This window comes from Anguilla anguilla, chromosome 18 (assembly GCF_013347855.1).
Source record: "Anguilla anguilla isolate fAngAng1 chromosome 18, fAngAng1.pri, whole genome shotgun sequence".
Lineage (NCBI taxonomy): Eukaryota > Metazoa > Chordata > Actinopteri > Anguilliformes > Anguillidae > Anguilla > Anguilla anguilla.
Window position 1 is genome coordinate 29,095,577 of NC_049218.1, and position 15,440 is coordinate 29,111,016.

The 15,440-nt window shown below is 42.8% G+C and overlaps 2 protein-coding genes across 2 annotated transcripts; one reads left to right on the plus strand and one right to left on the minus strand.

The window, feature by feature from the left end:
* Positions 1-1,789: 1,789 nt before the first annotated feature.
* Positions 1,790-7,632, plus strand: itprip (inositol 1,4,5-trisphosphate receptor interacting protein). Its single transcript, XM_035401079.1, has 2 exons — positions 1,790-2,256; positions 5,677-7,632. The coding sequence occupies exon 2, from the start codon at positions 5,688-5,690 to the stop codon at positions 7,332-7,334; it is 1,647 nt and encodes a 548-aa protein (XP_035256970.1). The 5' UTR covers positions 1,790-2,256; positions 5,677-5,687; the 3' UTR covers positions 7,335-7,632.
* A 2,482-nt stretch (positions 7,633-10,114) lies between these two features.
* LOC118217612 (glutathione S-transferase omega-1-like) lies at positions 10,115-15,414 on the minus strand. The gene is made up of 6 exons (XM_035399521.1): positions 15,032-15,414; positions 12,675-12,783; positions 12,261-12,483; positions 11,344-11,445; positions 11,150-11,256; positions 10,115-10,635 (listed from the first exon to the last, which is right to left on the minus strand). Exons 1-6 carry the CDS (start codon positions 15,060-15,062, stop codon positions 10,485-10,487), a joined length of 723 nt encoding a protein of 240 aa, XP_035255412.1. The 5' UTR covers positions 15,063-15,414; the 3' UTR covers positions 10,115-10,484.
* Between the last annotated feature and the right edge of the window lie 26 nt (positions 15,415-15,440).

Here is a 15,440-nt window from a genome sequence, read left to right on the forward strand (position 1 = left end):
ATCTTAGCTCACACAAATTAAACAAGCTGCAAAAGCAAAGTAACTGGGCTCTGTGTTTATTCATCTTACCCTCTGAAGTGGTCATTCAAACTTTGTGTCACATCAAAGTGTCAAATAACAAAAATTGCCTCATGGAAGAAGACATAATTTAAATTAACATTTTAAACAGCTGATAGAAACCTACACTCCAAAGAGGATATGTTTACACTTGCTTGTCAAGTTCATCTTAGAAAATGTACATGTTCTTGTATATTTGTATACTTGTAAAACAGACACTACATGGATAGGCAAATACATATACATTATCCTCATGGAGACATTTCCCTCGCAGCATGTTACATTCACATATACAAACAGACATTAATACCGAGAAACAGACAATCATTCACACTACAGAAAGGGGGGGGTGAATAAATACAGATAAAAATGACCAAATATTTACGCCTATTAAATAAATACAGAATCTTACAAACCTATCCAGACATGTTTGCCCCATTAATATACTGTACCTTTGTGGGTCAGATAAACCTTAGCCAAATAAGTACAATTTCTTTTACAATGTAAAATAATTAAAAATCTTATTTTTAAACAATTTTCCTATTATTATTATTATTATTATTATTATTATTAATAATAATAATAATAATAATAATAATAATGCATTTTATTCATAATGTGGTTTCATAAGCACTGGATGCACACAATTATTCAAACATATAGTGCAGTCATTTAAGTTTTTACATGTAACACCACTGAATTGCAAATTATTTCTACTAGAAATGATTGACACTTTTGCGCGGCACACAAAGTTTGAATGACCACATTCTCTTCAGATGGTAAAATGAAAAAAACACAGAGCCAAGTTACTTTAAATAATTTAGTAAGCATTTAGTAGCATTGCTTTGGAATACAGCTTGATTAATTTGTTTGAGGTAAGATAGCCAAAATTGTTTGTTGTAATTTGGCCTTGTTTGTATAACAATACTTCTTGTATTCATTCATTTATTTATTTATTTATTTATTTTACACTTCATACATGTCTGTAACACAAAGTGCTTTACAGAAAGAGAAGACAATATAAAAGAATAACACAAGATAAAACAAGGATACACCATACATAGATTCTTATAAAATTCCTCCCCACTCCCTTCCCACTTCTAATAGCAGGCCTAAATTTAGCAAGTTTTAATTGACTTATAGACAGTGCTTTATATGCATGAGTAACATTAGTAACGTTTTTGTACGTTGAGAACATGGTTTGATTAGACTGATATATAGGCCGCCTTATTTAGGCACATAACCAGCCAGAACCACTACTAAAACCACAGAGAAAAAAGCCCTATATATACAATGAAATCATATTCCCCTAATATGTGACCTAGACAAAATAATCGAGGTTTAAGAGACTAATGTGACACTAATTTTTTGCCCCACTCGAGTATTGAGCGATCTAAATAGATCGCAGCTGTTCTTTGACAATTCAGTAAACTTTTCTTGCGCCCCTCCAAACTTTACGCTGCGCAACCTATCTCAGAAATTACACTATACTGCTCTCTTGCGGTGAATTCGCGCAGTTAACTTGAGGGAAACTTCTAGTTTCAAGTTCACAAAGTTTTCAAAGTACTGTCACAATGGACAAAACAAAGAATATATCATTATCGAGCGTAAATACATATATTTGTCAGTAAATTGATGAAACTTAAATAACTGTTGTAGTTCTAAGTAGTGTGTTAGAACTACAGAGGTTAATTAAAAAAATAAAAAAACAGTAGAGTTGTGGTCGTATCATATGACCATTTGATGACGACATACCTCATCCTCCATCCACTGTAGACCTTCCTTAATGTGTGAATTTAAACGATTTGTGCAGCATGCATGCGTGACAAGAAATACATACTGCTTATGTTACTAACATGAAAACAAGAAAGGTCCTTGAACAATTTCATACGTGTTCGAGAAATACCTGAAAAGTATTATTTCTGTGGAACTGGACTTCGGACAGCCTCGTTTCGCTAGAGGATGTTGATGCGACGAGGGTGCTTTTTATAGGGGCAGGAAAATGTTTCTCATGTACAAGGCGTCCAGGAAATGAGTTAACCCCGCCATCAGTACCTACCCTAGACGAGAGTAGGAAGAGACAGGAGAGGGACTGGTTGCCGTCTACAGTGCTAATTTCGTCCGTTCCTAACGGTTTCTCTGACAACGAAACAAAAATGATACATTCTCTTTAAGAATCGTACAACATCGTATAAACAGGTTTGTATACTTTTGTCATTCTTCAGAGTTAATTTTGGCTATGTGTAGCCCACTATGTAACACCTACCGTTACATGTAACGGGCAGTAGGCTACTTGGGCATGTTTGGTTGTGTAGATAGCCTAAACAAAGATGCTTTGCCTTGTGCTGTATTTTTGCTGTTCTTTTCCTGTCAAAATATCATTAACGTTTCTCAGAACTCACTTAGAAACATCTGAACTAAACAGAAAACCCAGTGTCGTTTTCTTGCTTCTTTCCGTCGGACACAATTCAGATTTAACGAGTGTTGTGCGGGAGGTTGAAATGTTCCTTGTCACACGCTGTTGTAGTAGCAGACATGTTCTCGGGCGAAACTCATAACCATACTAGACTTCTACAAGTAATCACACTGACATTAGCATGAGCATTGTCGAGGAAGTTTACATAGCCTACATTTGATTTAGTTTCTTTGTGCCCTTACCTTTCTGGATTTAGCCTACAGTTTTTCTCAGTGCTGTTAGCAACTGGAATAAAAAAGGGACATTCAGCTGGCAGCAGTTCTTTTTTCTGCGATCCCATGCTAGGTTTGAAGGTTTCCAGTATGGAACAGCAGTGTAATATTTGACAGTTTGGTTTCTACGACAACAAAGGGTGGAAACACGGGACCGTGTCACTGCGGAATTGAAGTTGTGCGCCTGTACTAAAACCATATTATACACTCTAAGACTAAAACCCACCGAAGTTCAAGTAGGCTAAACCAAATGCGAACAGACTTGGATCAGCCGAAGCCGCTATTATTGCACTGAAGGACCGCATGTTTTGGTTTGCTGTTTTTGCTGAAATTGGTTCGCAAAAGTCTCAGACATTTAAGGTACCCGGTACATTACAAAGGGCGCAAACACAGTTACCCGCGGGCTTTCTGGTCCCGTGAACATGACAAAATGGTGAGGTCACCATGATTTTGTAGACCCACGTGGAATGTGTTTTCTCGGCACGTGCTGTAACGTATTTTAATAAGAAAGCTAGTGGCTTGGTCGGGTTTTCACCGTGCTGATACGGTTAATTTGCAGTAGCCTACTCCTGGCTTCATTCATGTTGCTGTTAAGTGTCCGTGACTGCCCGTGTCGATTCAAATTCCACGCTATACGAATACTTGCATTTTAACACACATTGAGTATTTATAGCTGACTTTTTACTGTAGCAATTGAGGTTGTATATACCTTCAACAAGGGAACAAATGCTGTGTCTCGCCTGGGAATGTAACGGGCAGCTTAGGCCTTTTTTTGCTGTGTGTCAAAGGCAATGTATGTGCTAAATTAATGGTGCAGCACATGAATTTTATTTATTCTAGGCCTATACACGTGGTGTCATGCCTCTCTCACTAGCAGTGTGCCAGTGTCAGGGTTTATAGATGAGCGTGTATAACATTACATTACATTTATTTAGCAGACGCTTTTATCCAAAGCGACGTAGGCTACACAAGTACATATCATGGTCATTGGACAACTACAAAACACAGGTTCAATAAGTGACATCAATGACTGTTACTTAAATTTCCTTTTACGAAACATTGGCCGTTTCCTTCCTCAAGTAACAAGCGAAAGAGACCTGCCCAGTTTCTAAATGTGAACAATTTATTACGGTTAAGAATAAAATGAAACCCATAGAACTATTCTTTAATTGTCCTGACCCTACCATGTGTATCATACCGATACAATGGTAAATTGAATGTAAAATATTTGGTTGTTACTTTTTGCCCCAAAACAAATTTATGTAGGCTAAGATGTTGTTGAGTCAGAGTGCATTTGAATTGCTTCAACAGTTTACTGTCAGTTGTATTTAGCAATCAGTAAAGTGTTTGTTCATGAAACAACGACATAATCTTACGAGAACACTCTGGAGAGGTTATCTGACTTCCTTCTATGGTGGAGTTTCATATTTAAAGACATTGCGTGTCACAGTAGGTGCTCTATAATTAGACCGATAACGTGCATGTCACAGTGGAGACTGAGGCCTGTGGGTTCTGCATAGACTCTTGACTAGATTAGAAACTCGGCACATTGTCAACTTACTCAAGATTACTAGAATTTAATATGAGTTTGTGGAAGTCAAGAGCAACTGAACTACATTTGTATTTTGTCCAGAGCAACAAAAAATTTTTTCCCAGTAGTTTTGACATTGCTTTACTGTTTCTACCCTCTCATTTATAAATAGCATACGACCTTAAAATCAAGTGTGTGTGTGCGTTTGTGTATATGTGTGCGTGTGCGCGTGTATGTGTGCGTGTGTGTGTTTGTGTGTGTGTGAGTGTGCATGCGTGCGTGTGTATGTGTGCGTGTGCGTGTGTGAGTGTGTGTGTGTGTGTGAGTGTGCTTCTTCTGAATACAACAGTCTGCTTTGTGAACTTTCCCGGAACATTCTAACTATTCTTTGCTGATCCCACGGACTTTGCAGTTGCTGTAGTTTGCAAAGTTTGAGCAGCAGGCTGGTTTGAATGAATGCAGAACAAAGTGGTTGTATCATGACTGATTCAAACAATGCCTATCCCAGATTTTTCCCTTTCTCCCAGTATAAGATGCCCAGGTATATTTGCAGGCATGTGCAACAATTGCCTAAACCACTGCCAGATTGGGAGACAACAAACAAGGGTCCATGTCCTTCAGAGTGTGTACAGACAGGACATTATGCATTGATGCATAACATTACATTACATTTTATTTGGCAGATGCTGTTAGCAACGTACAATAAGTGCATAAGAATCATCTACAGAATTATACATGTCAGGTAATCATATGCTGTGCAGTAATGGGCTTCACACATTCAAATAAACGCAAGCTTGTGCAGACAAACGTAATGCAGTATCCAGCAGAAGAGGATATCTGCTGTGAAATGTATTGTTCACACCAGTGGTAACCAACCCTGTTTCTGGAGATCTAAAGTCCTGTAGGTTATAATTTCAACCCTAACAAAGCACTCCTCATTCAGCAGCTAGAGCAGGGCTGCCCAACCGTGTTCCTGGAGATCTACCATCCTGGAGGTTTTCACTCCAACCCTAACTAAGCACACCTCATTCAACAGCTAGAGCAGGGCTGCCCAATCGTGTTCCTGGAGATCTACCATCCTGGAGGTTTTCACTCCAACCCTAACTAAGCACACCTCATTCAATAGCTAGAGAACTTGTTGAGCTGCTAATTAATAGACTCAGGTGTGGCAAAGTAAGGTTGAAATGAAAACCTACAGGATGGTAGATCTCCAGGAATAGGGTTTGTTACCGCTGGTTCACACATTGTTTTGACCCCACCAGGTCTTCATCCAGAATGTGCCCCAGGTGGGTGTGTGTACAGTATAGACAAGGATGAAGGTTGTCCTTCACATTGGTCCTTGTGAATGATTGTGTTTTTGAAGCAGCAGTGCGACGGTGTCGCCTCCTTCTCTCCCGCAGAGGCGAGGAGCATGCAGGGCGCCATCGTGCGGGTGTGCGTGGTGGTGACGGCGGCCATCCTCAACCACCCGCTGCTCTTCCCAAAAGAGAACACCACCATCCCGGAGCAGGACGAGGCGCTGCTGGCCCGCATGAAGGAGCACGAGGAGCGCCTGGAGGCGGAGCAGGCCAGGCTGGAGGAGGAGCTGTCCCGGCAGGAGAAGCGGGAGGCGGGAGGAGCCCACGAGGAGGAGGAGGAGGAGGAGGAGCGCTACGGCTGGTACTTCTGGAGCGCCCTGTCCCTCGTCATCTTCCTCACCATAGAGGTGTGCAGGCAGGATTTTATGGGCTCCTCCCCCTCGCGGGGCTCCACCCACGGGGACGAGGAGGGTCTGTCTGAGGGGCCCGTGCTGACCAAGGCCCTCTTCCCGGACAAGGGGGTCCTGAGCAGCTTCTACGAGCGGTGCATCCGCGCCTCGGCCCAGGACGCCCGCAGGACCTGCGAGTTCGTGGAGGGCTTCGCCGACGACCTGCTGGAAGCCCTGCGGAGCTCCAGCGACCGGGACGCCGACATGGAGGTGGAGGACTGCCTGGGGGTGGGCAGCGCCTTCGAGGCCTGGAGGGTGAGCAGGCCGCTCACCTGTGACCTGGTGGTCCCCTTCGTCCCGCCCGAGCCGTACGGCTTCCAGTTCCGGCTGTGGTGCGACCCGCCCGGCGACACCCCCCCGGACATGCAGGGCTGCGGCCGGATCGCGGTGACCAGGACCCGCGAAGGCGGGCCGGACTGCCTCTGCGGGACGGCCGACCTGGGCGAGGACATGCTCTGCCTCCTGCACGGCAAGAACGACAGGCCCAGGCCCGGCGACGGCGCCGACGACGACCTCCTGTGCCTCAAGAACACGCCGTACCTGGCCAAGGACCAGGTCATGAAGTGGTTCCAGATCTCCGTCACCAAAGCTTGGGGGCGCATTTCCCACAAGTACGAGTTCGAGCTCACATTCCGCAACCTGGACGCCCCGGGGGCCCTGAAGGTCCGGTTCCGGTCGGGACGGGTGATCATGCTCAACATCACCCCCGTCGTCCAGTTCGAGGACACGGACGCCTACTTCGTCTCCCACTTCCCCTCTGAGAACGGGAGCTGCTCGGATACCTACTGGTCCCTCTCCTTCGCCGTGTACGAGAAGAACCTGCTGAAACTCTTGACCAAGGGCTTGCCGGAAAACTCCTGCCACGTCCGCTGCCTCCAGATCCTGTCGTTCCTGCACAAGAAGCAGGAGGGCCTGACGGGCAAGAGCGCCCTGACCAACTACCACCTGAAGACCGCCCTGCTGCACCTGCTCCTGGGCACCAGGGCGTCCGCGTGGCGCGGCGAGGACCTGGAGCTCCGCCTCCGCGACATCACCGGCTTCCTGGAGAAGAGCCTCCAGGAGAAGCGGCTGTGTCACGCGCTGGTCGGGAACGCCCGCGTTCCGAGGGAAATCGGGCTTCCGGAAATGTTCCGCGTGGCAGAGCCCATGAACCTGTTCCGGCCGCTGGTGCTGCAGAGGCATCTCTACGCCAAAACGCTGGAGCACTTCCAGGAAATGCTCAGGAACGCGTGCGCGCTCATACGGGAGTACACTCCGCAGGTTCCAAACGGAGACGTGCCCCACACGCTCGCCGCCGGCGTGCAGTCTTAGCGTGTTTGTCTTCTTCTTCTGGTGGCTGCCACAGCCGTGTCCGAAGCTCTTCTGTTCCTTTTCACAAACGAGCACGGCACCCAGAAATCTTTACGGATATGAGCAGAGTTGGGATTTTGGTTAAAGGCCCGTTTCTCTGTGCAGAAATTTGCTCCTTTGTATGGAGACTGAAAGTTAGTCCCAGGTCGAAGTCTGACTGCACATGCTGTGTCCTCAAGAAAGAAATTCCAAAATTTCTTGTGTTTTGGTGAATTTATTTCAGTTGCACCGACAAATTCATGATGTTGCGAGAGTAAAAAAAAACAGCACAACACTTGCTGTTGGATCTTTTCGGGCCCATATTCAGTCCCTGGGTCTGCTGTAGTTAATTGCTGTGTGTTTTACTGTTACAGCTGTGTGTTACAGTTGGACCGTGTGGAAAAGACGCCTAACATGTCTTCTTCTGTAGAGCACAGGCATAATTATATTGTACTATAGCCATCTCACTGGCAACATTACGCACTGAGCTTGTCTGCAGCTATAATGGCAGTTTTATATGAATGTATGTTATATTATTTATGCCAAACAGGTTTATACTGTGGTTGTGTTGGACTGCGCTTCATGAAATTATGCATGTGTCAGCCCGATTGACTGTTTGGCCTTGTTTTGGACTCAGCGGCTGTGTTATGCTAATTTTATGGTTGCCAACGCGCATTTCTGGGGGAAACAGTAGCGCACTGTGTGGCTCTCACTTTTGACTCGTTTTTAAACGGCCTTGTTCTTTCAGTTCCCTGCAGAGCTGCAGGTTCACGTCTGTCATAGTCTGCATTGCGCTCGACACACAGGGTCACATATGTGGCTCTGCTCCGGTGTGCATTGCACAGGAAATGAAAGTAGCTCGTCAGAACTAGCCGGACATCGATCCGGTGGATGTAATGCAGGGCACACAGGCCTGTTGCTTTAGCTGCATCTGAAGTTCGAAAAGTGAAACATTTACATTCCCTTTTCCAAGGAAAATAACATTTTCAACAAAGCAGCCTATTAAAGTGAACCAAATGCTCCAAATGAGTGAAGTGCCTGGCAGTGAGCTGAGTTTTGATTGTATGTACATATATTTTTTAAATGATCATAACTTTAATATATGTTTTTGTATAAAAACAGCTTTTGAAGATACATGACAAGCCAACTGGTGTGGTGACTCTAAATACTTTTTTGTACTGTATTATTTCATAATGAAGGTGTGATATATTTTATATCAAATATGGAAGTGCCTTTTTATACATATTTTGGTATCATTTATAAAAAACTAAATTGTATATAGTTATTGTTGAAAATATTAATAAAAACATTATTTCAAAATAATTTGATTGACTCTGATTCATATTCAATCTGGAGAAAGTGAGATTGAACATATTTATTCCTGCTGAGACATACTCAATTGGAATAAATTTTTGAAAACTCAAACAAAATATTGAATGTTTCCCCAGTCAGTCATATAAGCAGTGGAAACTTAATGATAAGTTCCGGTATGGCCTGAAAATTCATTATTTTTTTTAAACGATTAGATTTATAATGCTATTCTTGGATAAAGTGACAGAAATATTTAATAATAAAACTTCCTATTAAACCAAAGTCTGTTATAATATAGTGTAAATATATAAGCTGGACATGTTCAGTGAGGATAATGGTGTGCATTATCCCGTTATAGTGTAAATATATAAGCTGGACATGTTCAGTGAGGATAATGGTATGCATTACCGTTATAGTGTAAATATATAAGCTGGACATGTTCATAGAGGATAATGGTGTCCATTACCCTGTCTGGCCAGAGGAGGGCATGCTCCCTTTCCTGAGTCTGTTTCCTCTCCAGGTTTCTCCTGAAGACCATGCAGGGAGCTTCTCTGTTCCCTGCTGCCTTGAGCCTGCTTTTCTGTGGGTTCGGTCCATGGTGCCGTACAGCACACGGTGATAAATGTTACGTAAAATACACTATATAATTCTGATTTTAAATGCTGAAAACTGTCAGAAAACAGCCAGGAATCCGATTACTGTTTTGCAATAGCAGATCAGTCACATGACTGGAATTATCCAGATGTCATTCAGAGCAACTTACATGAGAACACGTGCATACATCAGGGTCAACAGCAACAGTATCCTAAGTCATCAATGTATCAATAGTGGCCAGTTCTAATGCAGCCATAAAATTATTTTTTTATTGCTGCTGCAGTTCACTTCATTTTTGTTTTCCCTTGGAATTAATTTCAAGAATGATATACACACACCTGGTTTCAGTGTCGTACCTACCTGCAGCACATTCCTACGACCAGAAACCATTCATCCATCCATTATCTGTACCCGCTTATTCCTGATCGGGGTCGTGGGGGGAAAGACCCCGGCCGGGATTCAAACCCAGACCTTCCTGCTGTGAGGCAACAGTACTACCCATCCCCACCAGGGAATATGAGAATGAAAAATGGGAACAGCTTTAATACATGTAGTAAGCAAAAGCATTGTCCAGATCATGAGACAATCCACAGAATAGTGACACACTTTTTCCTAATCTTTGATAGAGTTTACGCACCCACGACAGAAACATTCTAAAGAGCAATAGGGTTTTGCCACTAAAAGCATGTAAATGATTAATGACATCTAGTGGTCAAATCTGGTAATGCTGTAAACATCTTGAGAAAACAAAATTTACAACAAAATGTTTTCTAACTTACTGTCTTATTCCAAATATCTCAACAAAGTTGGTAAAGAATGCTTATGTTTTGAAGACAAAAATCAAGAACAAATAAGCATATGTGAAAAATGGTTTTTGTCTTTATTACAAAAGTCAGTTTACAAGCCATGATTATCAATTAAGAAAATTCAAATCCTCATTCAGTAAAATCTTTTTTGAACATTAGTACCCTAATCAACACAGCAGCATTATCTGTTGTCTGATTTACCTAAATCAAAGCAACACTGGTGGTCCCTAAAGACAGGTGACATTTTTGACACAAAATCACCCTGTTTAGCTGATCTGGCATATAAAGAATATGGATCAGATAACTATGGTAAACCACATTTTATGGAAAAATCAAAGCAATCATAGAGAGATATCAGGCAAATGACCACAGACTTTGCCAAAGGAAAAACTCTTAAGTTCCTGGAGGGATTCTCTCCTTCCTACAGGCCATAATCATAGTCAGGCTTGCCCTCTTTGTAAGAGTTGTAGTAGGCCTTGTGTGTCTCTGTGTCAAACATGATGGCCTTGACTGTTGGGTCCTGGAGCATGCGCTCTGTCCAAGCCTTCAGGTCCGGGGCTCCATCCATGCAGCTGAAAAACAGAGTCCTTTCCGTTAAAGGAATACACATAAAAGGCTGACGTCAAGTCTGCCTGTAAAGACAAGCCTGTAAAAGTCCAACTGAAGCCACGGTGACTATTCCTTTGCCTTGGAGAAGAACACACACTGAACCTTAAGCAGAACTGATCCTTCACAGTTATAGTACCACATTCAACAGACGGTTTCTAAGGCTGTTTCTATGCCTGGTCCGCACCCAACGAGGTAGGTGTGAAAGCACCCTAAGACATGCATTTTGAGCTCAGCCATTATTGTCTAATTAGCAGCACACTGCAGCAAACCAAATCTGTGTCCCTGTTTCCTGTAAATGAGTTACAGGATTTCTGCCCTTATCCGCTCTGGGCGTGTCGAAGTGTCCCTGAGCAAGACACCTAACCCCTAACTGCTCTGGTGAATGAGAGGCATCAATTGTAAAGCGCTTTGGATAAAAGCGCTATATAAATGCAGTCCATTTACCATTTACCATCCCGCTGTAGCATTGATACATACTGTTTGAGTCCAAAGGTCTCCATTCTTTCAAACCAGGGCCATATCATGTAATCAATCATGGTGATGGAATCTCCCCCAAAGAACTTAGTCTTCCTGCCAGCGAGGCTCTGTGACAAAACAAGGATATCAATCAGAGGCCAATACAACACAAATTCACTACATAAGATATATATATATTTTTTAAAAAATCTTACCTCGTTCAGATTAAGGAGCTTCTCCTTCAGCTCTTCTTCCAGCTTTGAAGTGTCTTCGCCGTTTCTTTCCATCGTTGGAATCCTGTAAAAGTATGGGCTGACCTGGGGGAAAAATAAAAAAAATATAACTGTTTTGGCAAACAACGTTGTCTACAGTCCCATCTCAAAATCAATGAACAACAACCATGAACATATGCCGCACAATTTTCAGGTGACACATTTTAGGAAACGACATGTGAAACCGGCTTTGCGTAGCTCAAAGCATCTGCTTACATAGGGTATGTTTCGGGCCTTGATTTTAGGTGACACATTTTAGAACGAAACGACGCGTGAAACTGACCTGAGTCTGCTAATGTGAGGGGGGCAGAGGATGCCCTCCTGACAGTAAAACGTCCTGACTCATGCCACGCTATGGCTAATTATGCTGGAGGAACTAGTGCTTTGGGTTGACCTCCATCATGGGAGGCCCCAGGTAAGGCTTCTCGACCACATACAGACCAGATTAACTGCAGGCCCACACATCTGTCACAGGAGACAGGCCTGAGCCCAAGACCTGATTTTAAGCACTGAGAGTTTAAAATATCCAACAGGAAGCAGGTAAAAGGAAGTTGTGATTTGAAAAAGAAGTGAGTGAGGCTCTAAACACAGGCCATGTCTGGAACAGCTTACTTGCCTACTATTGAGTATATAAGTCGAGAACACTGGATGAGACAGCTTTTAAGTAGGCAAATTTTTCTCTAAAGGCAGCGCACATAAAATCCCAGGGTATACTTATTTACAGGGTTTCGCTGAGTGCATTCAGGAGCACACTTTTCAGGAAGTGAACACTAAACAGTAGGCAACATGTTTAGTAAACAGCACATATTTGGAGGACATGGTAGTTAGGAGGTCGTTTCAGACATGGCCCCAGAATGTACCTTGGAAAAATGCTCCAGCAGCATCTTCTGTTGAGCCTTCGCAAACGGATCTGCTGGAAGCAGCTTCTTCTCTGGGTAAACCTCATCCAGGTAGTCGCAAGTGATTGGTGATTCATAGATCACCTGACCACCTGGAGTCTCCAGCACTGGCACCAAACCAAATGGGTTCTTCTTCAGGAACCAATCAGGTTTGTCCTTCAAATGAATGTTGACGGTATCATGTCTGAAATACAGAAAAGCTTAATGAAACAAAAGGCTCTATTTTCTATTAAATGCACATCTGTCAAGGTGACATTGAAGTACACTGAAAAAGTGATATTGATTTTCACAGGCCAACTGCATCTAGGTTAACCTCATGAGACGTGCATAAGGTTATGAGAACTGATAAATGCATTGATGTCAACATTAGCTTACTTGACGCCCTTGGCATGAAGAACCAGGCGTGTTCTCTGTGCAAAAGGACAGAATCTCATGCTGTAGAGCCGGATCCTCCCGTTAGACACCGGACCTGGAGGTGAACTTCCTGTCGAGTGAAGGAAACAGTTTTTGAACCATACCCAGAACCCGTTCCTGTAAAATGACTTAATCCTCGTTTGTCTTTTATACAACCAATCATCAAACCATATTACAGACCCTATGACTACTTGTCATGGCTGCCAATATCATTACAGACCCAGCACCATGGTTAACAGATGGCAACAGACATTGTGCATTGAAGGCTACCTTTGGCTTTCTCAAAAAAATTAAAAAAGTCCACATATTAAAACAGGACTAAAGACGAGCCAGACCATCTTAATTTCCCACTGGTCAGGGAGTCCTGCTTTAGAGCTCTGTACGCCAGGTTAGGAGCCTGTGTACGTTAGCCTTGGATACGACCAGTATTTGAACGGCAGGCCTGTCCCTAATCCCTGTTCCTGGGATGGTAAGTATGCCACCCGCCAAGTTACGCCCCGATGGGGCGGCATGCCCCATATTTCAGAGTTTTCATACAGAAATAACCACAATGACCACAGACTCTCAGCCCTTAAAAACATTAACTTCTGTACCTTCTGACCCCATGTAAAGAGGCAGAATTCACAAACAACTTCACTACAATAAAGCCCCAAACTTATGGGATTTTGCGTTTTCCTTCTTTTTCCTGATTGCATCATCACAAATGCTCCTGTCCCACAATCAACAATTCTCCCCACTGGACATTAGCTACATCTGCCAATAACAACATCTGATCAATGTAGCCAATTTCAGCATACTCGGATACACAGGCAAAATGGACATATTACCAACTTTGTTTTGTGTGGAAGCTTGCTAACTAATAATTGCCAAAAACTTACAGCTGTTTAATCTTCGTGGAAAACTCATAATGTTTCTGAAATGCATAATATCATTTTATGACTAGGTATGACAAACTGCCATGTAAAAATAAAGAGTGAATCTGAACACGTTAATTCGCATGAATTTATTTTCAATGTATTTCCCCCGAGTAGCCGAATGTATAATGCTCGAGCAGTCCTCGTCTTTCGTGCACTTGAAAGCTCGAGCGCTGGCGCCCGTCCCTAATCGTTACCATACGTTTGAAGGGTACGGTACGTCTCGTTCTGTTTCCATGTGGCGGGCAGTGACTGACAGAAGGGGTCAAAGCTGAAGCAAAACCATTGTCAAAGAGGCACTGAAGCTTGTCCTCTCAAGCTTCTCTACAGCACATAATGGCATTCTACACAACAGCTTTATATTAATTTTCATTAATTAATGTTTATTTTATATGAGTATAGTTTTCAGATAACCATTCCAGTGCCGTGTCAACCATGTTACTCTAAAACAAAGCAACAGCGTTGACTATTTAAGGCTAATCCGTTAATTAATACTATCTGATTTAATGACAACATTGCAACAGTAATGATAATATTGCATTTTTAATCAAATCAAAGGGGCACATAGAGTAGGCTACTTCGGGCAAATGGGGCGGGTGCTCCAGCAGCCGGTGCCCCCCACTCCCACCCCCGCTTGTGCCTGTCTGAGTCTCTTATAGGTCATACCTGCAAAATGTTTGCATTTTAAGAGGTAATGTCCTGAACTCACATTCAGATCAAATGAACATTTGAAATTAATGCGACTTTTCCGTAAGGGGTCAATCCTCCCATCTGAAAAAATAGCTAAACATAATAACCCTAAACCGTTTGCATTCCTACTTCCCAGAGTGTATGACATAAATGACTGCACACAGACGCATGTAGCTATGGAATTAAATATTGTGCACGATTAATAGGGCCTATTTCGTGAGTACGATTTATATGTCGTGCACACGACCTCTGGTGAGCGCGAATGAAAAAAATCTCATTCTATGTCACCTGCAGGGCTCCGTAATAAAACGAGTTCTACTCAGAGACTGTAAGAAATAGGTTCTACTACAGGGGGTGTGACAGTCTTGCTAAGCAAGCTTGATAAGCATGCTCAGAATGACTTTGCGGAACATAACAGATAACTACATGCGCGCAAAACCTGCCTCGAAAGTTACAAATGGATTGTTTTTGTATTTACTGTAATGCAAGAGACACGAACACATTTTCATTATCTTGACTATTATTTTTTCGTTCTTTAGCGAGCATTTTTACATAAAAAAGTTCTATTTTGCCGATACCTACTGTACACATGACTGTAGCTAGCAACACAATAGCTTAAGTGCTGTATATCAACGCATCAGACAACTGATTGAAATCTGTCTAGAACTCAATGCTGGCTATAGATGCAAGATTTAGCGAAATGTAGGCTATTACCTTTGCCAAGACACTTTCCAGATGAAGCCATTTTAATTCAATTATAGTTTACCGGAGAAGTAACAATTTATTCCCGTCGATTTTAAAGGAAAACACTTAATCATACAGTTCTGTGTTCAGCATTCACAGACAATAGACACACACACTAACGTGCTCACAAGCAAAATAAAATGACGGCGACACTCGCGATCCTCCGCTTGTACTTGAGAACTGAATCACGTGAGAAGCAATAAAAAAGTTATATAACTGACAGGTCATATGTACTGCAAGACATCATGATTAAAATGTTCACACCTATAATATAAATATTGCCACACGTCAATATTTACATTAGTGACTGTGCAATAACAGTAACACAGACGTGTAAAATAACATATATCGCTTGTGTAAGGACACCCGGAAGCCCGAG

Coding starts and splice junctions, on each gene's coding strand:
- itprip (XM_035401079.1), top strand. CDS start 5,688: ATGCAGGGCGCCATCGTGCGGGTGTGCGTGGTGGTGACGGCGGCCATC.
- LOC118217612 (XM_035399521.1), bottom strand. CDS start 15,062: ATGGCTTCATCTGGAAAGTGTCTTGGCAAAG. Junction 12,784..15,031: donor TGGAAAGTGTCTTGGCAAAG/GTAATAGCCTAC, acceptor TTCACTCGACAG/GAAGTTCACCTCCAGGTCCG. Junction 11,257..11,343: donor AGCTCCTTAATCTGAACGAG/GTAAGATTTTTT, acceptor GTTTTGTCACAG/AGCCTCGCTGGCAGGAAGAC.